Source organism: Mesitornis unicolor, unplaced genomic scaffold, assembly GCF_000695765.1.
Source record: "Mesitornis unicolor isolate BGI_N332 unplaced genomic scaffold, ASM69576v1 scaffold7294, whole genome shotgun sequence".
NCBI classification, from domain to species: Eukaryota; Metazoa; Chordata; class Aves; order Mesitornithiformes; family Mesitornithidae; genus Mesitornis; species Mesitornis unicolor.
In genome coordinates, this window is record NW_010179326.1 from 53213 (window position 1) to 78802 (window position 25590).

Below are 25590 nucleotides of genomic sequence, written 5' to 3' on the forward strand. Positions count from 1 at the left end.
CTGCATACCAACCCTGACTGAACAAGCAAAAGCTTCTCCAAACAGGCACGCCAGCCACATCCTGAGATCATGCAACTGCTCTATCCAAAACCAAATGCTAGCTCTATGGTGCTTCCAAGAATGCTAAACCGGCATCATCAGATAAATAATGCTGCAGTCCTTCACATCAGCGCACTTTCACACAGCTACGTTCAAGGAAGCTGGTGCAGATGACCAGTAGCTCCTGTGTTTGTTCAGCAGAGCAAGAGCAGCAAAATACTTTCATCTCAGCACTACAGCACCTACATCTTCAGAAATACATGAGATTCGTGCATTCTGGCATTCAATGCTCCTTCACAAACATGCAAGCACAGCATAAGGAAAAATACTTCTAGTTATTAGCAGCTTCTACTCTCAGCTCTTTAATGGCGTTGCTAGGAAGGATCTGTCTGTGAACCAAAATGAGTTAGACTCAAATTTTTTCCAACTGAAGGGCAAACCTCAAATACAGACAAATACTTTGACACATTTAATCTGCTGCCCAGTCTCTCTCCTCAGCACCAGCTCCTTCACTTTTCTACCAGGAAGCTGCTGCACCACCTCCCGAATGCTGGCCTTCTGTCCCTGCTCTGGTTTGCGCTACAGCCCCTTTGGCAACAGCAGCTTGCTGAGAGCTGGCACCCCCCAGCCCTGACTCCACAGCAGCCCTGCACAGCCGGTGCAGCAGCCAGCCCCATTTTGGACCCCAGGAAGGTTTGCCACCTTCCCTCTTCAACTGATAAGGTGTGGAAGGACAACATGAGCTGTGCGCCACTGCTTCAGTATCTCACTTGTTCCCAGAAAGAAAACAGTGACAAGCTATCAATAACCACACCAGAGAACTGCATTACTGATTTCCAATCCCAGTTGTCCTGCAAGGATCCCAGGGAACACTACATCCTGGTAAGTTTTATCTCCTCACTCCTCTGTGCATGGGTACCAGGGAGGGAGTTCACTGCATTACAGCAACATGAGCCATTCACCCCTGTATTCCTACGGGAGTCAAACCTACCTGCTGTATGGGAGTGTACCTAACCGTGTGGGAATAGTCATAGTTGTCAATGATATCCAGATCTGTCACCACCTCTCCCGGCACTGGGCTGCTGAACTGCACATCCAACGGTGCTTTTCCTGCTCCCTTGGTGAACACAGTGAAGTGTGTTGGCTTCCCGTTTTCCACGCCTGAAGAAAAATGTTAATTCTAATTTATGCAGAGCTCGCACACAGAAACTCTTCCCAAGAAGCACTCGATACCTATAAAGCCCAGTCAAGCAAAATGCCAAGGGAAGAGAGTCATTTCCAGTCGCCTGGCACCCCATCCAGCTGTATCCAGCACTGCATCGTGCATCCCAGCAATGCTCAGCCCGGCAGTGGCTACCCCACAACAACCCCTCATGGGCCAGCACTGGCCACACCACCTCAACCCAGGTCTCACCAGTTTTGCTCAGCCCAGGTCCTTCAGCTTTCACTTTGCTGGCATCATGCGAGGGGTCCACTTTAACCCTGAATGGGCTGGCAGGAATTTCCTGCAACAGAAACACAGCTCTAAACATGACCAGGTCACTCTTCGCTAGACCAAACCAGACAGATAATAATTTTAAGAAACTTCTGCTTTAATTCCACCACCACCTTGAGTAAAATTTCACCCTGCTTCAGCACTCTGCTCTGCCTTAAGCAGTATCATTCAAATTCTAGAGCAAAGTTAACAGCTGGATGGTTTGCAGGGGCCTCTCCCCCTTCTTTTCTTTAAGGAAAACTTACTCTCCGTGGAAAGTCACTTAGGTTTTCTCTCCTTTAGAAAGTAGCTTCTGCCAACCCCTCTCATTTGTGTACCTTATGAAGTACTACAAGAGTGTTTTTACAAACAGTGATCAGACAAGGTGCACATAAGCCAGAACGGAAGGAGCCAGCTTAAGCCACCACAGTCAGCTGGAGTGGCAAGTGCTCGGTGATCAAGGAGCAGATAAACAGAATCGAGAAACATCAGGCTGTAAAACAAAGATTACAAACCTGTCCTGCAAAAAGCACTTTAATAGTGTAGCGCCCAGCAGCAGGCGGCGCGTATTTCACTGTGAACGTATCATTAGCATTGTGGATGATGTCGAAATCTATGTCTTCTTCCTCATCGCTAACCACACGAGCATCACACTTAATTCCAACGCTGACATCACCTAGGAAAAGCAAATGAGATTTTGCTATCAGACAGTACAGACGATGCTAACCAAACAGCCAGCACGTTCACATTTCCAGTGGTTGCTCAAGTCACCTCGTTAATTGATGCAGCAGATCACATCACAATTCACTGTTATGTTCTGCTACCCAAGGTTTTTCCAGGAAAAAAGGAAAATCAGCATGAAGCAGTACCATAACCCCCCACCACGCGTGTGGTTCTGATACCACAGCAACAGCCCAGCCTGCCTTTACCTTCCCCCGCATCCGTGCAGTCAACAGTGAAGTGGGTCGGCTCGTTCGCCTTCAGACCAGTTCTGTCCACACCAGGACCAAACACTTTCACTTTCTGAGGATGACTCCCTTGACCTATAATGACCTACATGGATTCACAAGGGTCAGAATTACACATTTGTGTCACGCTCCAGATCACAGCTAAGTCTGAGCATTACTTGGCCAATTACTAATTGCCCCAGATCTCCCAGGCTGCAGCTGGACTCACAAGACACTTCCAACTTGTGAGTTTGTAAATGCAGAAAGCTTTTTTTCAAGTGGATAGGTTCCTAAAAAAGGCAGCAGAAGGGCAGATGTCCTTGAAATTCACAGGAGGGTTTTATTATCCTAGTTGTAACAACAAGAAGTTGTGAGCATGAACATCCTACTTAGCTACAACCAGTAATATCCATCTCTGTACTTACCCTAAATGGGCTATTGGGCACATTGGCTCCTCCCCAGACAACAGAAATTGTATGTTTGATTGGTTTAACTGGCACATAGGAACAGACAAACACACCGTCAGGCTTGCTCTTTATCTGGATATCAATGGGGTTTCCTTCTCCATCCTAAAAAGCAGCAATACAAGCAGAAGGTTCAGGTACTTTAAAAGTATTTGTATTATTTGAACAGCCGACGACTGTTCAAAAATGTGGGTTCTTTTCCAGAACTGCAGCTCAGAAATGCTGAAGAGACATGCAAATTACACTCCTGTAAGTCCTCCTCATCTAGCACTCACTTATTTCTAACACCATTCCACAAGACATATTTTAACAAGCTTGCCCGAGATTCACAGGTTCAGAGACACTTTGGGTGCTTCCAAATGACAGCTCCAGGAAATTACAGCTTGCTTTGCTCAGGAGACTCCAAGTGAAGAAGCAAAGCCATGTATTTCATATGCCAGGGAGAAGTCACCTAGTCTTGAGTTGGTTTTGCTGCCTGACTGCATTACACAGATCAAAGCACAGAGCTTTGGGAGAATTACACATGCCCAGAATTAAGTGATGTGTAAGTGAGCAGAAATACTTAAGGCATTTTTCTCAACAGTATTAAACACCTTTTGCTAAAGTTTCACATAACTGCCTTTGGCTTTTTACCTGTGCATACATCTTCAGAGGCGCTTTCCCAGCATCCTTGGTTTCAATTGTAAACTCAGCAGGATTGTTCACTATACAGCCTGTCCTCTCCAGGCCTGGGCCATAAGCCTTCACCTAAAAAACACACCTAAAGAGTCTCAGCTTGCAGTTCAGAAAGAGAAGCAAAAGTAAGTGATCTTTTTCTAAAGACCTTCCTCTTCCCACAGAACCCATGAAGCATGGGATGCAAGTACAGGCTAGTGTGAAAGTTAAGAATTTGGACTAATTCAGCAAGTTTTCATTACATTACATCAGAACCACAACAGCATTATTAGAAAAAGCTGAGCATACAAAAATTATTATAGAAATAATAATAAATAGTTTAAAAAAATATAGAAAAATTATTATAGAAAAACATTAGAAAAACCTGGAGCACAGGAGGTTCAATGTGAACATAAGGAAAAGCTTTTTTACTGCAAGGTTGACAGAACAGGCTGTCCAGAGAGGTTGTGGAGTGTCCTTCTCTGCAGACATTCAAAACCCGCCTGGACGTGTTCCTGTGTGACCTGGTCTGGGTGATCCTGCTCTGGCAGGGGTTGGACTGGATGAGCTTTTGACGGCCCTTCCAACTCCTAACAGTCTGTGATTCTGTGAATATCTGACTGGAGCACAGCAAATTCAGAGCTTTAAGCAGAGGCAGCTTAAGAGTCAAGTCTGTTACCAGAAGCCTTCAGAAACATCTCAAAACGTATCAAAGATGTGCTATGCCATGGGTGAGCTCCTATACACCACCTTATCTGGGTTGAAGTCTCCTGAAGCCGGTTGGATGAGGGCCATGAAAGGGCTGTCTTTTATGTCCTCATCATCGCACATGATGTGCACGGCATATTCACCGGGCTCTTTGGGCCAATACTTCACATCGCATGAGCCATCGTTTTTGTCATCACACTCAATTTTAGCCTGAGAAGGGCCTTCTATTGCGAAGCCTGAAAAAAGAACAAGTAGGTTCCTTGTGTTAGTTTTGTGGTGGCTGCTAATTTAACAGCATTTTCCCAAAATGCTTTTTATGAGCCACAGCCACAACTGATGCTCTGTCACCCTTCTTCAGCAATATAGGACAGAATCCATCATTCCCTTCTGGATCTCATCCAAAAAAACCACAGATTAACACTCCCCATCATACACATTCCTGTCTCTATGACTTGCCTTTGATACTCTGACATAAGTTTATATTTAGACCAGAATGTGTTACAGACTTCTTTCTCTACTGCTGGGAAAGCTATTTCTCATTAGTTCATTGCTAGCATTGCAATATATAAATATTTCCGGCAAACTAAGTGAAGTGACATACCAAGAGAGCCAACTTCTGTGCCAATGGACTCTACCATGAAATCAGCAGATTTGCCCACAATCCCCTCATGCAGTCCTGGCCCCCAGGCTCGCACTTTCTGAGGACCTGCTTCGTGACCCACTTGAACTTCAAAGGGGCTATGAGAGGAAAAGCAAAGCACAGGATTAGAAACGAGGACAGACACAGCATCCATAGCATCCATGTTTTTCCACAGGCATCGTAATGAGTTTTTACATCGGATTTCCCAAATTAACAGAAGCCATCATGTGGTGGCACAGTGCCCAGCGGACTGTCTTTCTAGCAGAGAGGTCATCCAACCCATCACGTGCTTGCATTTTGCACCACAAATCAAGTGTGAAATATCTGGCTTGTGCTGCTGGCTGTAGCCCTGGACACCAAAATAACAGATCTCTTTAAAAACTCACAACGAAATCTAAGCTGCGCGATCCACCAAATTTTATTACTTTTTGTATTCATCATTTTGGGTTTAGCAAGGCTGATGCAAATCACTCAAAGCTTTTCCAACATAAGCCACTGCAGCCTTAAAACAGGCCATAGGCAAACTGTCACAGCAACTTCTTGCTGTTAACTTTGTCAGAGCTTCTTCAAAGCCCATCAAGTACACAACCCACCAAAGGGCAAAATCTCCAAAAAAGTTACTTCCAACTCACCTTTTTGGGATGTTGTGCCCTCCCCATGTAATCGTGACAACGTACTTCCCTGGGGTAGCTGGATAATATTCAAAGGCATACACACCATCCATAAAGCCTTTTTGTTTCACCAGCTCCTCCAAGCCCTCTGTTGAAAGATCAGTTCAGCATTAAACTTAACAGCTTCCATCCTGCCTTCAATTACTCAGACAAGTTCATGTTTTCTAGTATTTATTTTAGCTTGCAAGAATAAATTTCTTCCACCAGAGAAAAAAAGGTCAGGTTATAGGGGAAGTTAGTTCTAGTTGCCCTCTAGGACAAAGACAGCAAACACTTCCAGAAGAAATACAGCAGAAAGTATTTTAAGTTACCAGACTTAATAGGTTCCCTTATGTTTTATTTTCTTAGTCTGCAGTATGATGCATGTCATATGTTAAAACAAAAAAGCTTAACATTTGTCAGACTTTGCAACCACAAGCATGCAGGGAATGCCTATTTTTCATTTTCTTCAAGATGAAGAATTTAGAGAGAAAAGCTTAATACGCTAAAATTTACATCGATACGTCTGTTGTTTTTCCACCCTGCACCCGCACTGAGCCACACAGTTGGGGCACTGTGCATGTGGAGGAGGTGAAGGCAACACAATGCACCTTTTAATGCCGTCCCAGCCGGGCGGAGGTGAGCGGCTCACGAGCACAGCAGCTCCCTGAGAGCATCCTGAGAGCTGCAGCCCCCCCACCACCACTGCAAGCAGCCCCAGGAGCTCGCCACAAGCCAGCGGCCACTGGTGCTCCCACTGCCCCAGCCTGCTGTGATCGGGACAGAGGGACACAGCAAATGACCTGGGGATGGATCCTGGCAGAAGGGCTTCATGTCAGCCTACAGGTTCCCTCAACCCCTGGTCATGGGCCCGAGCACCCAGTGCAGCCTAGAGTGCTGCTCTGAGCCTTTCCTAGCTTCACAGGAGCAGGATTTCCACCCTGCCAGAGACCCTGGAGCGTGACTTGCTCCCACAGATCAGATGAAGATGCAAAGTGAACTCATAAAGCTTGGAGGCCACAGCAGGCAGGCTGATGGATTTTTTGTTTTACTAACCAATATGCATTAAAATGGAGAAACCTAAAAACACATGTAACCTCACCCAACCCTGTAGATTGAAGCCTTCACTCTAGACACAGAGCTCCAGAAAACCTTTCTGAAATGTGTTAGTTGTGGTGGGATTTTTTTGTTCCGTTTTGGTTGGTTGGTTTTGTTTAATGGGTTTTTTTAAATGGGGATAAAATTCCTATCAGTTCTATCAGGCCACCATTTCCTTACTGCTCTTGCACAGTCTCCACTTCTCCTCTTTCCCCAAAATGCATCCACAGCACCAATTCACTCCAGCACTTACTCGGTCCCTTTATAGTGACTCCGAGATCTCCGCTCCCCGCTGCTCTCGTATCAACCTTGAAGTCAGCCGTTTCCCTCATGCGGACGCCCTTGGGCTGCAGACCTCTGCCGGTGGCACGACACGCATTCGGGTTGCAGGCTGCAAGGGAATTTCAGACATCAATACACCCTTTGAGACTCAACATACATGTAGCCCAGCCAGCCTGGAACAACCTTTAGTTTAATGTTGACTCAGGACAACCACAGCTCAGCTTTCGGCATACGTTTTAACATTCCAGCATTAAGGCAGACAGACATGGAGTCTGCCCTGCTGTTGCCTATGTCCTATGGCTTTTGGGCAGTAGTGTTTGGTGCAGCCAAGCTGCACTGACCCGCTATAAGGACCGTTTTTTAGAATTAAAGCTCTGTTGCTTTCCAATTTGATGCTAGTTATCAGTACAAGAACTATCACGTACAGATATTCACCGTACTAGGCACAATCTTCTTGATGCCTTTCGCATTGAGAGGAATGCTGCAGTGTGGGGTGAAGTTCCCAACTGCAGATAAGCCCCAGTGAACAGTATTACTGTGCTGTGCTTTCAGAGGCACATGACTGGAATAGCTGCTACCTGCAGAGACGAGTTCTGCATGTGTGCTTCGTTAAGAGATGTCACGTCTAAACCCCATTTGTCACAGTTCACACTTTCAGAAGCAAAGCCATTGAGCCCTCTGCAGACCAAAGCAGCCGTGGGTCGGGGCAGTAGGCTCAGTATGGCTGAGCTTGAGCTTATGCTTGACCCCTTTACTCCAAGCACTTCTCCAGGCCTGCAGAGTGGCTGTGTAAATAAGCTAATGCGTACTTAAGAACAGTTTTGTTACACAATCCCAGCTATCATGTGGTCTTCAACTCCAGAGACTTGAAGGGTCTGTAGAGACTTACAAATAACCACAGCTCCCCAGCAGTGTAATCCCGACATGCATTTCCCCAAAAGATGCCGTGCTTGCAGCAGGAGCACAAGTCTGCCAAGCAGCTCTTTAGTTTTTCACTCATTTCAAAAGCTGACAAGTTTTACCCTCACCCCTGCAGCAGCCAACATCGCTCCACCTCCTGCACTGGACAGTGTCAGCAAAGGTCACATGCCATCTGCTAGCTCCAAAACCTCGGCGGGAGCACAGGGAAGCATGCCTAACGTGAAGTGGGGGCGGCTCGCAGAGCTCTCACGCAGCCGAGTCAGGCAGCTTGTAGGGAAGCCAGTTTCACTGACGGGGGTCTCACACCGCTTCACTTTGCTTGTGGCTTTTCTCCCACACCCCAAACAAAACCAAAACCCCTTTTGGCCAGGACAAGCTGCAGGCTAGAAGCTTACGAAAAGCAAACATGACGGAGCATCCTGCACACCTCTTACCAACTATGAAGCCATTAGCAGTGAAGTCCAAAATTCCACAAATGGAGGGTAGCTCAGGAGAGATGAGCAGAGATCTAAAAAGCGTAGGAGCACGTCAGGATGGAACAGAAAGCAAGTTAGGTGTCAGTTAAGGAGGAAAACAGTAAATATAGTCACCTGAGGAACAAAGGTGGAAAACAGCAAGACACTGCATAGCTGCATAAAATACTTCAAAAAAATACAAAGCGCAGCTTAACGTTTGGAGGTCTAGGCAGAAAGGAAAATCTAGCAACAAAAGCTGCATTACTGTTAGAGAGCACTGTTTTACCCTGTCAATGCCCAGGTGACTCACTGAATCAGGTCTAAGATACTGAAAGGTACAGAGAAAGTTCAAGGCAAGATTCAAACACATTCTGTAATTACATCCCAGGTGAAATCTACATTTAGGTGCATTTTTAAAAAGCATACCCTCTCCAATGAGAACAGTGCAAGGAGTTTTAGGAATTGCCTCCCCAGCAAAAGTCACTTTGACAATGTGAGGACCAGCTTGAACAGGCTTGTAGGTGCAGCGGTAGACTTGGTTGCCTTTGTCTTCTACTACAACTTCAGCAATGCTTCTCCCCTGAGGATCCTCCACTTCCACGTTCACGTCACCCACACCAGCACCTGCAAAGAAAAAGAGCCCAGCTGAGCCTTGGTTCCCCCACAGCAACACACACTGCATTTAGGGCCCCAGCCAGCTATCCCCTGCTATCAGCTCTAGGCACAGCCTAAACATTCAGCTTCTGCTGACAGCAACCAGACATTCAAGTGAGGAGGGGACAAGACAGGATGGTCCCATCCCCATGAAGCCATTAAGCTGGCAGAGCTTTGCTGCTCAACCCACAGGGTTTCACACCAGCATTACAGCACTGAACACACACACACAGCCTGGTTACCCTACTGCGACCACCCTGTAGCAGCTCTATCACAGACTGGTCCACAACTTCACCAGTCAGTTCAATCTCTCAATCTTTGAAGAGGTTTACATTGACAGCTCAGACAACGTGCACGTTGGTCTGGACAAGGATCCCTCTCTCCTGGACTATACGTACCCACTTTTGTTCAGACACCTGCTCCTCTCACATTTTATTCAACTCACCATGCAACAAGAACAGTTTTCCAGCCACTGTCAGAGGCCAGACATGTCTTTACATGATTCAGGCCACTCCCTCTCCCAATTAGAGGCTGAGCATAACACTTCCCCTCACTATAACCACATTTAATTTTATTTCTAAGCACCCTCAGGCAGAGGGCAATTTAAAATATGCTACTCAGCATATTTCAGTGTTTAAATACTTCAAGTAACAGCTCTAAGTAGTTTCGCATTGTTCTAAATGAATTAGCATTTGCAGCATCTTTTTGACTCACTTCTCTAGGCTACAGCATTGGCCTAGTGGCAGGCAACAAGCCACATGATGGAGATGCCCTAATGAAGATAGTAGCCCTCCAATAAATACAAGAGAGGCTGAAACCAGTTCATCACTGAAGTATGAACTCAAAGTAGCACTGCAGCAGGTTCTTTCTGTAAAACTAAATTCAGAACACACTACGCGTTTACAGTTTACTCACAGTTCATCCTTCAGAGGTGGGCATTTCACACTCCTGTTTAAAATGAGTTGGGGGAAGAAGCCAGCCAGGAACTTGGCTGCTGCCATTCAGCAAGGTCATGGCAAATTTCTGAGTAATGCCTTAGCACCTTCTTGCCCCAGCTCAGCTCCAGACTTCAAATGTTTCATACACAGCTGAAGCCTTCAGAGCTGCTTGGCTACTATTTCACCCCTACACTTGATGGGGCTGCAAATCCTCATCCATTTTTCAGTGGCTTAGGTTCTCCTCACGCTTGAGGAAGCCACAGGATTTAGGCACTCATTCATCCTGCTTACCTGCTGTGTAGAGGTCAAAGTAGGTAGGCTTGTTGGCAATGTTCCCTGTTGCCTCCAGTCCTGGTCCCTTTGCTGTTACTTTGCTCGCATCTCCCTGGGCTTTGTCAACATTCACTTCAAATGGGCTCTTTGAGATGTGCTGCCCAGCAAACAGGACCGAAACCTAGAGACAGACCCACCAGGCAGAGGCAGAGCTCAGTGTCACTATCGCGTAGCCGAGCAAAGGGTGAAGCACCTGCACTCCTAGCGCAGAGTCTATGCCTCAGAGATGAGAGAAACCATCCATCCCACAACCTTCATCCTGTCCACGCAGTGTAACTGCTCGGCCAACTCCTTAAAGTGCTACACATCATGGGGCCAGCCCCACCAGTGAGGATGCTTGAATCTGGATGTGCCAATAAAAGGGAGATGACCATCCAGCAACGAAGCGGCAGCAGAAGTTGCAGTTACTGTTCCAGGCTGGCTGTGGGGACCAGCCACTCAGGCAGCTGCCAAGCAATGGGATCACCCATCATAAACCTGCTTCTGCAGGCACATGTGTGGGGAAACCTTCTCTGCAAAACCCCTATGGCAGACAATATCAGCAGCAAAGAAACACCTTACAGAAACAAACTGGTACTTTACTCTGTGACTCTGATAATCCACAAAACCAGCTTCATGAGCTGCAAGAAGTGGCCCCATGTGAGAGGAGAGCCAGCTGTAGCACTTGATACCCAAATGCCCATGCACTTTCTCCCAACACACCCCCTCTTCCTCCTTGAAGAGGGTGCAGCCCAATAGCCCAGACTGAGGACCGAGGCCACATCAGGTTACCTTTTCTTCAGGATGCCCGGAGTGGCTGTGACACTGTCACTAAAGAGGCAGTCCTCAGGGGCTCACATTAACAACCAGTGGAGCAGCTCACTTAGTGAAAGAGCACTGGTTACTGACACCCAACCTACCTTGTGAGGTCCAGTAACCCTTGGCACATACTGAACTGAATAGGTCTTGTTTTTGTCACTGGATGGCGTTATCTTTGCCTAGAACAGAAAATACATCCACTGTTGAGTCTTGCCAACTCACACCAGCCTAAGACTTTTCTGGGAGCACTTGATACTGCAAACTATCTCCAGAGTCTGCAATATCAGTGACGTGTTACTATGGGAGCAGGGGTACTTGCTACCTCCTTTTCTCATGTGGAAAAAAACCCCTTGAATTTGTCTTTACATGAGATGAAGCAAGGTACCACCTCCCCACTCCAGCCCTCTTCCTTGCCGTTAATTGCTCTACTACAGCATGCCAAAACTGAGGAGACGTTAATTCCAACATACAGCTGTATTTTTCTGGAATGTTGTAACATGATCAAGTGGAGCACTTGGACGAGAAGTTTCTATAAACATTAAAACCAGCATTTTAGCTTAAAATGATTCATGGTATCTAAATAGCTGCTTTAGCCATTCTTGCAGAATGAGTAAGGGCATACAGTAATTTAGTGATGTGTGTTATCTAAAAATGTGTCAGAATGTACTTGGCCAGTCAAGCTAAAGCACCACAACTACTGGACACTGCAGTTGTGTTGCTTAGTTGCAGACAGTGAAGTTTTTTTCAAGTTCATCCAAAAAGGCAATTATGAGAAAAAGCTTGAGGCTTGCACTTTTGATAGATGGTATTTTGCAACTTCTTTTTAGATTACTTATCTGTTAAGACCTCACTTGTGAAAGATTAAGGTTACTGCAAAAACTTGGGGCTCAGACCAGCTTTACTTTTCCACACAAAACATTTAACATACATACCTCCTCTCTGTTTCCTTCTGGATCCTCTATGAAGACCATCAGCTCTCCCTGCCCAGCACTGATGGTGTCTACTGTGAAGATGGCAGGCTGCTTCACCATGTTCCCATGAGGCTCAACCCCTGCAAGGCAGAGCAGCACATGAGCTGTTGCTACAAACCCCAAAAGGTAGAGCAGAGACTACCCACAAGATGTCCAATCTGTCCTCCCTCATGAGCTCCCCAGCACCAGCTTCCCCTGGCCACTGCTTGACATCTGGACTGCTGTCCAGAACATCATGCCCACAAAAACCCTCCTTTTATAACACAACTGTTTTTAAAAATTGGTTGAATCATTGGCACTCAGCTTATCATAGCATCTCCAGCTGAGTCAGAAACCCAACTGGCACTTGGGCTTGGGTGAAAGGCAAGTTACCCCAATTGCCTGAACATCATGAGGGTGATGCCCACAGCTGGTGAGTGCCCAGCAGCTCAGCGCTGCCACTGACAGCGAAGGGGCTGTGGCTGCTCTTTAGGAGCTGCTCTGCTTCACGTAGCGAAATGCTGTGATGGTGTTGCACTGCAAGAAAGGCAGCCAGGGAGGCAGGAGAGAAATTTCATGAAGTCTTTTGGTAAAGATATTACCCTAGAGCCAAGGGTGAAAGACTTATCTGAGCAAGGCAGTTCATACCCATAATGTCCCATTTTACTCTGCTTTCAGAACTCAGCTGTACAGACACTGCTCAGATTTATTACTCTTTGAAAGCTGCTCAAACTGCTTTACCAGAGTGAACACTGTACAAACAGTACACAAGAACCCCTTGAAGCCACAAAAATCCTGCATTTCAGTGCCACTTTCATTTACTTTATAATCAGTTTCCTTATTCCTCAGCGCAGGACTTGCTACAGCACGCATTTCCCAGCAGGGTTTCATCCTCCCCCTACGCTCAGCCCCAGGTCACGACACCTCTCATGGTGGTGTCAGACTGAGTGGGTGGAAGAACTTCCCAAAGTTGCTGGTTCCAGACTAGCCCAAACATATATACCCTTCCTTCCAAGGGAATTACTCCTTGCCTTATTCATAAAACCATGGGCACTGCTTCTCCATAGGACAATTAGTGGAAAGTGCAATGTCTGACAGATTATAAAGGAAGTGGTTGTGAACAACAGAATTCCTGAACTTGTTTATCCTCAGAAAACAATAACTTGAGCAGTGCAAGGAAGATCATGTTTTTACTAGGAAATCTGAGCATTCTGATAAGGTGTTAACAATTGACATATTTGTTCTTTCAAACTAAGCCCTAGATTATCGTCTAGTTCAAACAGCTGTAAATTCTCCCTGCGTATCTTCTGTCCGCTGCACAAACATTATGGTATTCGAGTAAAGCATCCATCCTTCTGCAAGCACAACAAGAAGGATTCCTTATCCTCAGAAGACAGCTCCAGCCAGGACAGCGCTCATCATAGCACCTTCCTCGCCCACATTCAATCTTCTGTATTTTATTCTCTTCTCAGAGATCTGCTTTGGCTGGGTAAACGAGAACTCATAGTGCATCAGTGATGATCTGCACAACCGTGTACACCACCTCTGCTGTACACTCCGTTTTGGCAATTAATTTCAGGGAAAATATCCATCTTTCAAGAAGAGCTTTATAATTTCCATTACAGTAGCTCCAGAGCACAGTATGCACAGTAGACAGCAAAATAATTCCAGAGTTTGAAGGAATAAAAGCATGACTAAAGGCAGACGTGACAGATTGAGGCATGCTGATCAGTCATTTACACATACATTTGGGATCTCACAAACATGTATATGTATGGTAGTCTGCTGCGGGAGGGGCACCAACGAAGGACGTAAAACCCAAGTAGGGCAAGTACTAAACCCACTTCTGACTATAGTTTCCCTGTCCATTCATTCCACTGGTTAAGTTTCAATGGAAAATCAGGTTAAAAAAAAAAGGAGAACTCTTGTTTCTTTCAATTACACTCTTGTACACCCAGTTCTGAAAACCACTAACTCTAAAAATCTTCAAGGACCACAGCTGGCCCCAGATCCTAAAAAGAGATGGAACAGCGAACAAAGTGTGCTACATACCAAGCACATTAAAGGTAAAAATCTGTCACTTGTTTAGCTGTGATTGTGTTCCAATCTAGAGTAGAACCACATCAAAAGCTACAGGAATTATCCATTTAAAAAGTAAGTTAAAAATATAAATGCCTATGTAGATCTACAGTTATATAAACATCTATGGACAAATCCATCCAATTAGCAAATACAGCTCTTAACAATAAACTCTCGGTACTACTAAATGTTTGAAGGGTTACCAGCCCCGCTTTGTGCATGTGCAAAGTATTCACACCTACCGATCAATTCAAATACCTTATTTAGAATTAGCCAACCCTAATACGCATCTGCCAGCAAGCCTGGGAAACTGGAGACTGCCTGTACAGAGAGCCTGGTCAGAGACACAGACAGATTTAAAGAGGTTTCTTCTCTTCAGATGAGTGCTTTATCACGAGAAGCATTCACGGTGAGATCCGTGACCGACAGCAGCACTACTGAGAGCTTCAGTTTCCCACCAAGGCTGTTTCAGCCCCGTATCACGCTACTTCTTCCAGCTGTGGACTGCAAGGCTGGCAGCTTGCAAAACAGGTTCAGAGACTTGGGGGAATTTACATGTTAGAACTAGGAGTGTCTTTTGGACTATATCCACGTATTTCTGAAACTAGGCACCACACCAAGAGTATACAAGTGAAACTTTGAAGTCAGTTACAGTAGGTCTGGAGTTCAACATCAGCAAAAAGCCCCACCCAGCTTTCTGAAGAGTTAAACGCTCTGTGCAGCTTAAGCTTTCTGAGTCCTTACCTCTGCCGTAAGCCCTTGCTTTCTTTGGATTCAGTTTGGGTTTTAAAGGAGCTCCTGGTTTCAGCTTGGCTTTGGGGAACTGGGACAGGTATGTCATTACAGAGTGCTCATCCACATCGGGGTGGATAATTTCTTCAGGGGTAATAACCTGAAAGACAGCACAATTAAGTATCAGTGCTTGGTTACCACATGTCAACACAGAAACAGAGCTTCAACAGAGTCCTACGTTTCAGAATTCCCGCATGCTAATGTGATTTCTTAAATTTAGTTCCTTTGATATACACATCATTTATCATCTCATATCAACAAAATCAAGAAGCTCATTATGGTCCCAACATGGTTTGCAGGCTTTTTGTGCCTTGACTACTAGGGGCTCCCAGGCGACTCTGACAAACTAAACAGTAGCAAGACAAGACAACGGCAGCTATGTTTCCCCTGAAAAGCAACACGGGGATAACTGAAACTGAAAGAATTTGGAATTCATAATCTTCTGTGCTACAGCTCTGAACTGCAGTGCTTGCAAAGGGAAACTTGTGACCAGTCTCTTCTGCTCCCACAATGCAAGTTGCTTTGACAGCTTCAGAGACTTCAGCACTTTTGTCCACCCTTACCAGTGTGAAAACAACCTGGTTTACAAATATGCTGTTCTCTGTGTGAAAGTAATCTTTGCAGGTGATTTCCTAACCCAGGGAGTTTTTCTTCTGTGGAATTCAATGCGGCAAAACAGACTCACTCCAGCGCTGCACAGGCACCTTCTCCCCTACCCCACATGCTGCAACACCAGCGGTCTTCAGCAGAGACACCTACACAGAGTCTTACAACCAGAGCTCCAGAACATAATAGCGTGTTTCATTATAATTTTCCCTTTTTCAGGCAATTTCCCATGAGTAAACTGAAACTTCTGGAAGCATCCAAGCAACTTCGTTTGCTTTCCTCAATCAAAATTCAAGCCAGTTGCAAGCACAGAGCTAACCACCATGTGCCCCAAGGCAGTCTGCAGAGCCTTACCTGCGGCACTCCTAACCAGTCATCTGCCTGCTGCATGGCTTCCCGAGCATTGTCCACAGGTTTCTTCGGGTCCCAGGTCTCCCAGTCCGGGCACAGGCCTGCAAGAACATGTCAGTGTTAGGTGTTACCTGCAGAGCAGCTTCCCTAGCTGAAGGAACCAAGTACAAACCCCAGAGCCACTTGCGTTAAGCTGCTATACAGAAGGACATCCAGGGTTTTGCAGAAGTAACCAAAACAAGGTGAGCGCATGCTGCTCACTGAAAATGCTTCTGAGACAACCACCAGCATCTCCACAGGCCCTTATGGCACAGAGGGCAACAGTGGGTTCAGAGAGACTCCCACCCACCTTGCCTACCAACAAACAGGACGTATAGCTTTACAAGCAGCCACGCAACCACACTGCTTTAAATTTAAGCCGGGCAAGACACCCTCCAAATTCAGCATGAATACATCTACCCATCATTTATGTTTCACTGGCCCTCCTGCAGCAAATTTGGAAAAGTTCAGCTACTTGCATTAGATGAACACCAGCAATCGCACTAGCAAGGCTGCTTTACAAGAAGGTGAGGAAACTGTGCCTTTTTCACACTTCATCACATTACTCTCCTTAAGCAGCACAGCTTGAGCTTGCTAAACACTGAAGTTTCAGGTAGTGCGCGGCTTCTGGCTGCTCCATGCTCCCTCTGCAATCCTATTTTGGGAGAACACATGAAGCCTCCTACTGCGCCTTGAAGTTGAAAGGTTGTTGGCACTTGTTGTGGGAACAAGTCCTGCTTGCATTTAGGAGCCAGCATTTGCGCCTTTGTCCCTTGCACCCAATACAAAGCTCAGACGTGGCGCCTCCAATAATGCAATCACACATTCTGCTTTAGGCCAGTATTTCTCTTCGCCAAGTCATTTACAACTCGCTGCTTCCCACAGCTGGCCTCTTTGGAGACAGGTTTTCTTGAACACATCACTCCCATCTCCAGCTTAGCAGTGAAAACCTCCTCCCATAGGAACAGCAGAGCAGCCACGAGGACAGCGAGCAAGGAAAACCCTGACCATCAGAGCAAAGGACTTACCAGGAGCACAGCTGTCGACAAGAGCCCCCAGCGCTTTGCCATCCTGCCAGTTTTGATTGAAGTTCGTGATGGGCAAGTAAGGGATTTTGTTCTGGATCCAGCCCAGCAGCCTCTGCTTAGGGGTCTGTTTCTTTGCATCATCATCACCTTCATCTTCCCACACTGGCATGGAAATGGAGTAGTGGAGGATAAGGGTCCATATCAGACCAAGGATCAACTTCAAGTTTCCATCAACTATGGCTTTACTATCTGGAAGACAAAAGACATACATCTGATTATTTCCCACCCTAAAGGAAAAATACATATTTCTAAAATACTGTGCCTGCACTCGTGCCCAGGTGATCAGGGACAGGAGAAGCAGCTCAGGCCACTGCAGGCACTTGTTCAGGCAGAGACATTGTTCTTCATGATCTGCATTAGACAGGAGGAGACATAGGGGTCCAAAGACTCAGTGCTCTCCAAGGGTGCTGTGACTTGCCCTGGAAGCTTTACAAGGTTAAGCTTAGGAGAATCTGCAGCTTTAGATCTCTGGTATTTTGCATTTGGATGATAACTGCAACCTGGTGTTTTTAACAGCATTTGTATCTTATGAAAGAGGCTAAACAGAATGCGATAGTGTTTACAAAAACAGCATCCCAACAGGGGCAGAATACCCCAGGGCATACCTAAAGCATCATTTAGGAAGCTGCATGTATATACACAAACGCACAGATCCACCAATAGTAGCAATAAAGTGCTATACAATGAAGTCCAGTAAAGCCAGAGTTTGGAATTGGAACAAAGTCTGGATATATCGCGACCTGGGTACAAATTACAAAGGGGGCAGAGGAGGACCATCAGGCATCCCTCACACCATCACGCTCCTGCCTGCCCAAAAAGTCTTCCCTTCACGCTACAAACTAAGAGTTAGAAGAAAAGGAAAAGCTAGCTCTGGCTTTTCCACGTTATGTTCTAGCCTAGCAAAAATTTATCACCACAGCGGCCACACCGCAGTTCTACTTGAAGACAAAGCCTGCAGCCAAGTTTAAGGCTGCCGGGTATCAAGATCAGATTGTCATAAGCTGCTGCTGAAGGGGCAGGATAGTTTTCTGCAGTTTGGCCTTATGAAGTGACCTCTACAGTTCTGTGAATACTCTTGCAATTTACTTTGGTTTTAGTGAGTCACGGATTGGATGCACTCCCTCTGAGCCTCTAGTTGCTACTCAGGTTGTATTGTATTGTATGTATCTGTAACAGCTCCAGTTTGCCCAAGCTCACCCAAACCAGGGCTCTTCTGCAATGTTTTGGGATGCCCTCAGTCTGACTGATCCTTTCATTCACAGCACCGTGTTACAGCAGAGCATTTTTCTGTTCTTTCCTCCATTTCAGTGAAAACTGTTACAGAAACCCGTTTTCAGTCAGCAGACAGTACAAGCAACCTGGAAGCTTTCATCTGCTCTCCAGCTCCTGGAGCAGATGCTGGAATAAAGACAACCAGAGCAGTATAAACTCACTTTCATGTCAGCAGAATAACTGTACAGGGATCTTATTGAGTCCAGGCTAGGAAAAGGAAAGCGTTGACTACTTTGATGACCTTCTCCAGTTCAAATTCAGAGTATTTAGAGGTAGAGCGCTCCAAGCTGAGCCTCACCATGCCAAATAACCTCTGGGCATGCTTTGCTCACTCCAGCTACAGAGACCACAGCAGCAACCCAATACCATCTTATTAATGCAAAAAGATCCCCTGACTTTCAAAGCAAGTGATTGTACAGAACAGCGACCAAGAGCAGCAAGCACCAGCACGTCCCCTTTAACCCAAGGCTCAGGCAGTGGTTAATATTTACGCAGTTTCACAATAGGGCAGTATGTCCAGAACAGATAATACTGTAACTTCAGACCTTGAATGGTGTTTGGCCTTTCTAGATAGTTAACATCTGGTTTGTACTCAGATTTTATTTGTATTTTAATTTTTTTAACATTAGTTTTGACTAATCTTACAGGATTATGATAAGCTTCTGCCACTTGACTGCTGATTCCACATCCAGTCTGAGATATACAACAGATAGCTATGAGGTGATTAAGCCCCACTGGGTTTTAATTACAGGTTAGAAGGTAAAAGTCTGCATCATATAAGTAGTGTGTTTCCTAGCAACAAATAAACAGTCCCTGTTGTTACTCATTTCCTCCTCCTTCCAGCTGAGCTGCAAACTGGTCAGCGGAGGGAAGATGCAACCTTACAACCTATTAGGGAAAGCTTTCTTGAAAGAAATCGTATCGGAGCAGAAGGAAGATCTGCACCTTACATGAGAGAGAGACCCCAACCCTGCTAGCAGGCTCACCAAGGCTGAGCTCCACAGGCTGAAATTAAGAGTTGGAGCGTCCAAAACCCAGCGAGGCCCCGCTGCCTGCTCGCTGCCTGTGCCTGCAGCATCTCCATCCCATGCTCTCACGCAGGACCATCCACTCACTGCAGAGCTGGAGCTTACCACCGGCCACTGCATCCCCACGCCAGAAACACCCCCAAGCTTCAGATCTATACCAACATTGGCATTTTTACCAGAGTGGACAGTGCAATGATTTAGCATGCTATGAGTAAGCTCGTTTCAGAAAGCCATCCAGCATTTCCAGGGAGGAAAGCCAGCAGGACAGAGTCACCTCAAGCACACTGCTACACACATGTTACCAGAGATAAAGAATGGCCCATTTCCTATGTACAGCACATAAATAATGTTGATATGCACATGAGCTGCGGTTACTGCAGCAACCGGGTGTGTGCTCAGAGCTTTCCCCAGCACCATCTCCGAGGGCACGGCTGAGCAGAGATGACAGGAAAAGGTCACCGTGGGAATGGGACAGCTCTTCCTCCCCAGGGCTGGTGCCATCCCTGCGACTGTGCTTCGTCAGCAAAGTCAGTGAGCTCTTACAGCCTCCCGGCTTCCTGACAGGCATAGGGATCTCATGAGGTAATTTTTTCCAAGTCTGCTTGTAGGAGGGCTTGTCTGCTTCCCATTTGGGGTGGAGGAGGAGGGAGGGAGAAGAAGAACTGGGCAGGACAGGAGATTTTATCAGCACCCAGCAGGGCCACCCGCGCACCCTTCCCACAGGCATCTGCTCCCAGCCATGGGGAATCCCACAAGCAGCTCAGCCCTGGCTCTCAGTCTCTGTCATGACATAAAAGGACCCTTTACGTTCAAGTAGCGACCAGAGTCCAGCCCAAAGCAGGCTTGGCTTCCAAGTGCTGGTGTAGAGCTCAGCCCCACCAGAGTGCTCAGCCTCTCTAGAACAGTCTCTGCTTTGGTGCTGCCTTTTTACTTAACTGACTAAAAACATTTAGTGCCTTCTCCTTGAGGTCTCTTGGGCATTGAGATGCAAGTGGCACTCAGAGAGACAAGCATCTGCTAACAGGTCCTGCACAAGGAGCACAGAGCTGGCCCAGAGAACCCTGAAACGCCTCTTAGCACAACAAATTTGCAGGCACCCCCCACCAGCTCCAAGTGCACACTGCCAGTATAACACAGCCAGATTTTTGGAATAGTGAAAAATGGGTTTCCAATGACACTTAAGCACCAACAACCATTACTGCAGGCACTGCCGCATTCTCCAGCTCAGCTGGCTTTCCACTGGATTCTCCCCATGCCCTGGTCTGCTTCAAGACACATTTTCTGGCTATAACAGGCTGGAAAACTGATTATATGAACAGCAGATCTTGCAACACTGCTTTCTTACTACGAACATTACTTTTAGGCATGCTTATTACTCACACAATCTATGCTTTGAAACTTTACAGTGCCTTTCAAGCTACGTTTCTCAATTACTCCTCTGGAGCTTACAGTAAATTTAGAGCACACTCATGGTCAGTGCAAAGGCCCAGCCCCTTAAGGATGCTCCTCCACCACTGGCAGCGTGAGCAGCACTATTTGGCTTTCAGCTTTGATGAATTAGGTAGACGGGAACAAACTGCCTGCTTTCAGCTGAAACAGAGAGCGCCCGCTTACTCCATGGCACCAGGCGAGTTTCCGCGGATTAAAGGAGCCCCCTCCACGCAGGCGACAGACGCCAATCGCCACCTCCCCGCAGCTCAGAGGAAGTGAGCTGTTGCACCTCATCCGCCAAGATAATTCAGCAGGGCTGAAAAAATTCTTTACGGCATCACTGGAGACAGCTTTAATGTAATCTTTTTTTGGAGATAGTGTGGTCGTCTGCGAAATTTACTTTATTCACATCATGATGCCTATGTTAACATTCACAATACGCACTTACCCACATACCAGAGTGCACTCGCTTACTGGTTCACTGCTTCACTGTACATGGCAGGAGGTGCACGGTCTGGAGATCAAAGTTCCTGCAGAGCTGAGTCATGCCTCCACACCGGCAGCAGAGGAGGATACCTGCTGATGGCCACTGGACTTGTACTTTCGAAGGACACATTTTTATGGGGAGCCCAGGCATAAAGCAGTAAACCAGAGTGCCACAGGACCCCTTGTCTGCCCCAGACCAGTACTTAGGAAGACTTCAGCTCAGATGGAAACACAGGCAACCAACTTTAGAGGTGCCATCTAGAACAGACAAAGGGTGATGGATCGGGGAGTTGTGGGGTTTTTTGTTGTTTTTTGTTGTTGTTTCTTCAGGTTTTTTTTAACTCAAGAGTTTTTGGGCTGTTACATACAAGTCCTGCTGATACTCAGCTGCAGACTCCAAATTTGTGAATGCTGTTAGATGACCACTTTTAGACAGCCTGCAAGCTGTCATGGCTACACATACGGTACAGAACCAGCACAAAGCAGAACCACTCGAGTTTAGCCTAGACAGGAACCTTCATTTACACCTACACCATTCAACATGCATTTTAACTTCAGTCTAAAGCACTTTCCTCCTCTAAGTGGACCCAAAGGCAATCCAGCGTGGACAAAACAGCTACAGCTGTAAAGCAGGATGCAGCCCTTGCTCAGCTGCACACAGGCAGGAGCCACCGTTGCCGAGAGGTCCTGGCATCAGGATGCAGCTCGGCAGGACCTGCACGCTGACGGCTGGGGAGAAGCCTGCCAAGGAGACTTAAGCTGTTCTGCAGAATCAACATCAGCGCTGAACAAGCGAGCGCTCACTCTTCTGTAAAAAAAAAAAAAAAAGCCTATATATAGCCTACAACATTAAGTTTTATGTAGGAGTATCCTGCTTCTTCGTCAGCTATTAGGATTTAAGTGGCTGCCTGGTAGAGTGAAGAGGAAAACAGACTGAACCAGAGATCGTTTGCTTCCCCCATCACACCTCTGAGTCTAGATTGTAATTCTTACCCTTTTATTATCCTATTAACTAAGTGGCAATCAGCCAAAAAAATGGGAGTATGGCAATTTCATAAGTCCATGGAACACACCTCCAGTCTCAGTCTTGAAAAGTAACTAAGTCTTAACTGCTCAAGCTGATTAATAATTGTTGCTCTATACTAAATATTAATGCGGTATTTTACACCTAAAGGAGCATGATATTAACAGTCTAAGTGCCAAGAAAGACGTGGAAAGTGCCAAGCCTTCAGCCAGCAGCATGAGTAGCCTGAGCCAGCAATGTGATCATCTCAAGACAAACGTGTGCCATTTCTACGGCTTGGGCCACCAAAAACTTCCCAACCCAGCCTACCAAGTGGAAAACCGCCAGCGCTGCACAGCTTGGTCCTCTGTAGCTGCACCTGCAGCTGCCCCAGGAGCAAGCACCAGAACTGAAACCTGGCATCCATTTGAGGCTTGCAAACTCACCTACTCCTCTACCTGCAGTGTATGGCTTGAACTACATAACCTTCAAAGCTCTTCAAAGCTAAATTATTCTACAGTTTAAAAAAAAAAAAATCCCACTGTTAACAAGTTTGTGACTGGCATCTTTTTCTCATGCACAAGCTGCTTTGCGTTCAGATGAAGTACAAGAATCCAGGCTGCAGCAAAGCTCCCTGAACCCTGCCCCACAGCAAAGCTGCGAGTCATTTTCTCTTGGACAATTAGTGGAAGCCAGATAAGCTACCGCAGCAGGCAGCTTCCTTACTAAATTCAGCTAGAAATACAGACTGTGCGAAGTCTTGTGAAACAAATGAAAGACTGAAAAAGCCAACTTCTGACTAGCAAATATTTTTATTGTTTTCTTTAAACAGCTTCTTGGCTGCAGCTGCAGTCAACACTGTTTGTTCACAGTCTGGGCAAAGCCATCTCAGTTTTGCTGTTGATTTTCACACGTGGAAGTTCTACCATGACCAGCACTGATCTTTGCATCCAGCTTTTTTAAAAAGTGGTCACCCTCTCCAGTCTTGATGTCATCCCTATTTAAAATTGTTTTATGGAGGAAGAACTGGAGATACGTGCTCCTCTCAACACCTCTTACTCCTTATTTCCAAACATGGAAGGAACTTTGTATAGCGCACAGAATTAATCTCAGTTATGGGTCATTTACGTAGAAACTGTAGGAATTTTAAATCCTGGTGTCTTGAAGTTTCTGACTATTTCCCCACCTCTAACTGTTCCTACCTACTGTTAAAGGATTATAGCAATTCGGGGACAGAAAAATTAAGCACTCATTACGGCTTAATCTTCTGCAACAGCGAAAACTCCACATCGAACCGAGAGCTCTGAAAGCGCGGCTCTGCACTTGGTGCATGACAGACAGAAGTATGCAGATGACATAGAGCTGAGCAAGCTGCCTAAGGAAATTCTTTGCTGAAGCATACAGTATGTGTTCACAGGCTTACCCTGCCTGCTAAAGACATTAGCAACATCCTCTGTAGGGATAATTCGTCTTTAAATCAATTACAGAGGTTCCTCTGTGCTCCGAGAACATACTGCAACCATTTCCTCCAGTGACCCTTAAGCCCAGGTTCACCTCGCAGCTCCCCTGGGCTCAGCGCATAGCTCGTCATCCAGCCGCACACAGCCAGCTCACCCCGCAGCAGCACAGGCTGTGCCCATTGCTCAGAGTTGGCACAGGACAGCTGAGCTCTGGCCAGCTCCGTGGATTCCTTGCTGTGACCTGCCAGCCTCCAACAGCACCACACTCCAGCCCCATCGCATTGCTGCTTCTCAGTGGCATTTACACTCGGTGTTGGGACTCATAGCAGAGCTGTTCCTCAGCATGCAGCTGAGGATATACCTGTGGGGTCTCAGTTCATCTCCTCCCAGCTCAGCTCCTGCACCATGCTGAGACAAGGTCAGTGGTTAGCTTCACTAATGAGCCCCAGGCATTCATTACCTGAGGAAGCATACCTTCAGGACGTGTAAGTGATACACCATGTACACAGCACATTCACTAAGCTTTTTACAAGGTGAGTTTTTCAGAGGAGGAATGCTGTGTCACTGAGGGCTGTAAGAACAGAGCATTCATCTGGGCACAGACAAAAGGATGAACAAAGTGCTGGTTTGTTTTGGGTTATTTTTCTGCAAGGGGACAGAAACCATTTTCTTCTATGCTTACCAGGGTGTCCAATTATTAGAAAAAAAAGACTCCTTTGTGACACTCATTGTGAGATACTAAACATTACAATTCAGAGTTATCAGTAGCTTTAACTGGATTTGAAACCATACAGATCAGTCAGAGAACTTCAGGCCACTATCACACCCATTGCCCTGTACTGTCTGCTGGTGCATGTTGGGCCTCTGGAAAGGATGTCTCATGAGGTGGAACAGGCAACTGTAAAAATAAGGTCGAATCCAGCCCTTTCAAGTGTAGGTTTGGCAAGAAAAAACAACAAAAAAAACATACAGACTTTTAATACAGAAAAGAATCAAAGTAGCGGAGCTCACAGGATTGAAATACAGATCAAAATAGCTCTACCCAACTTCTTAATGGGCAACTGGAGTCCACTTAAGTCTTACATCCAGAAGAGAAAGCCGTAACATGAAGCAAGTTTAAGCCAGTAGTGTAACAACAACAGCAACCAACCCAGCCTGTCCAAGAGTAAGTGGAAATCCAAGGTGGTCGGAAGGAGAAGACAAGAATTTAAAAATTAGGAATTGTTCAGGTGGGTGGGGAAAAAAGTCAAACTGTGTGTGGCTTAGGATCAAATTTCTTAATAGTTTCAGTCTGAATACATACCTAGGGTTTCTGTTGCCTTAAGAACCATATATCAAGTTAGGGATGTGAGAAGGTAAGTGTGTGGAACTGACATTCAAGGCAGGTGTCAGAGCACATCCAACTCCTGAAGCCAGTGCTCCCGGGGAGCATCTCCACCATGAGCACAAGGAGGGCTACACACTGCCCATATGGGATTAGCAGTGAGCAGGGACGCAGCAGAAGTGAAAGAGCTGCCATTCAGCTCTTCCAGCCTCAGTTGCTGCCAAGCAGGTCCCTGCTTACAGCTGCAGGACCATGGTGCAGATACCCAGCAAGCTATGTACAGGAATGCTGCGCTAATTATTTGAGATCCTTTTTGAGGAAGAAGGAAAAAAGAAAAAGAAAAAAAGAAGAAAGCAGTCTGAATGTTCAGCCTTTTGTACAGCAGCAAGTTTCCATGAGTGCTGCTTTGTTCGCAGCAAGCAAACTCCCTTGCCAGCGCTGAGGGGCAGCGCGCCAGCACGCCACTGCCACGCTCTGACCCCAAAACCCCGGCTGGCCTCGTTAACCGGCACGGCCAAGCGCCCGGCAGCCGTGGGGCGGGAGGCACCGAAATACTTCCCACTCTCATAAAACCCCACGCCCCACCTGCGGCTCCCCGTGCACCGCCGATGGAGCGGGGGGGCGGG

At 46.4% G+C, this 25590-nt stretch overlaps 1 protein-coding gene across 1 annotated transcript in view; it reads right to left on the reverse strand.

The window, feature by feature from the left end:
• The window catches only part of FLNB (filamin B, beta), a 71879-nt gene that overhangs the window by 30968 nt on the left and 15321 nt on the right, over positions 1–25590 (reverse strand). Inside the window, exons 3-19 of the mRNA XM_010182721.1 lie at positions 16901–17149; positions 15837–15934; positions 14829–14976; positions 11988–12106; positions 11157–11234; positions 10216–10378; positions 8759–8956; positions 6928–7065; positions 5559–5685; positions 4888–5024; positions 4329–4522; positions 3558–3671; positions 2886–3029; positions 2443–2566; positions 2029–2189; positions 1454–1544; positions 1031–1200 (exon numbers count right to left, since the gene is read on the reverse strand). Of these exons, the coding sequence (XP_010181023.1) occupies positions 1031–1200; positions 1454–1544; positions 2029–2189; positions 2443–2566; positions 2886–3029; positions 3558–3671; positions 4329–4522; positions 4888–5024; positions 5559–5685; positions 6928–7065; positions 8759–8956; positions 10216–10378; positions 11157–11234; positions 11988–12106; positions 14829–14976; positions 15837–15934; positions 16901–17149 (2453 nt within the window). The remainder of the gene's footprint in view (positions 1–1030; positions 1201–1453; positions 1545–2028; positions 2190–2442; positions 2567–2885; positions 3030–3557; positions 3672–4328; positions 4523–4887; positions 5025–5558; positions 5686–6927; positions 7066–8758; positions 8957–10215; positions 10379–11156; positions 11235–11987; positions 12107–14828; positions 14977–15836; positions 15935–16900; positions 17150–25590) is intronic.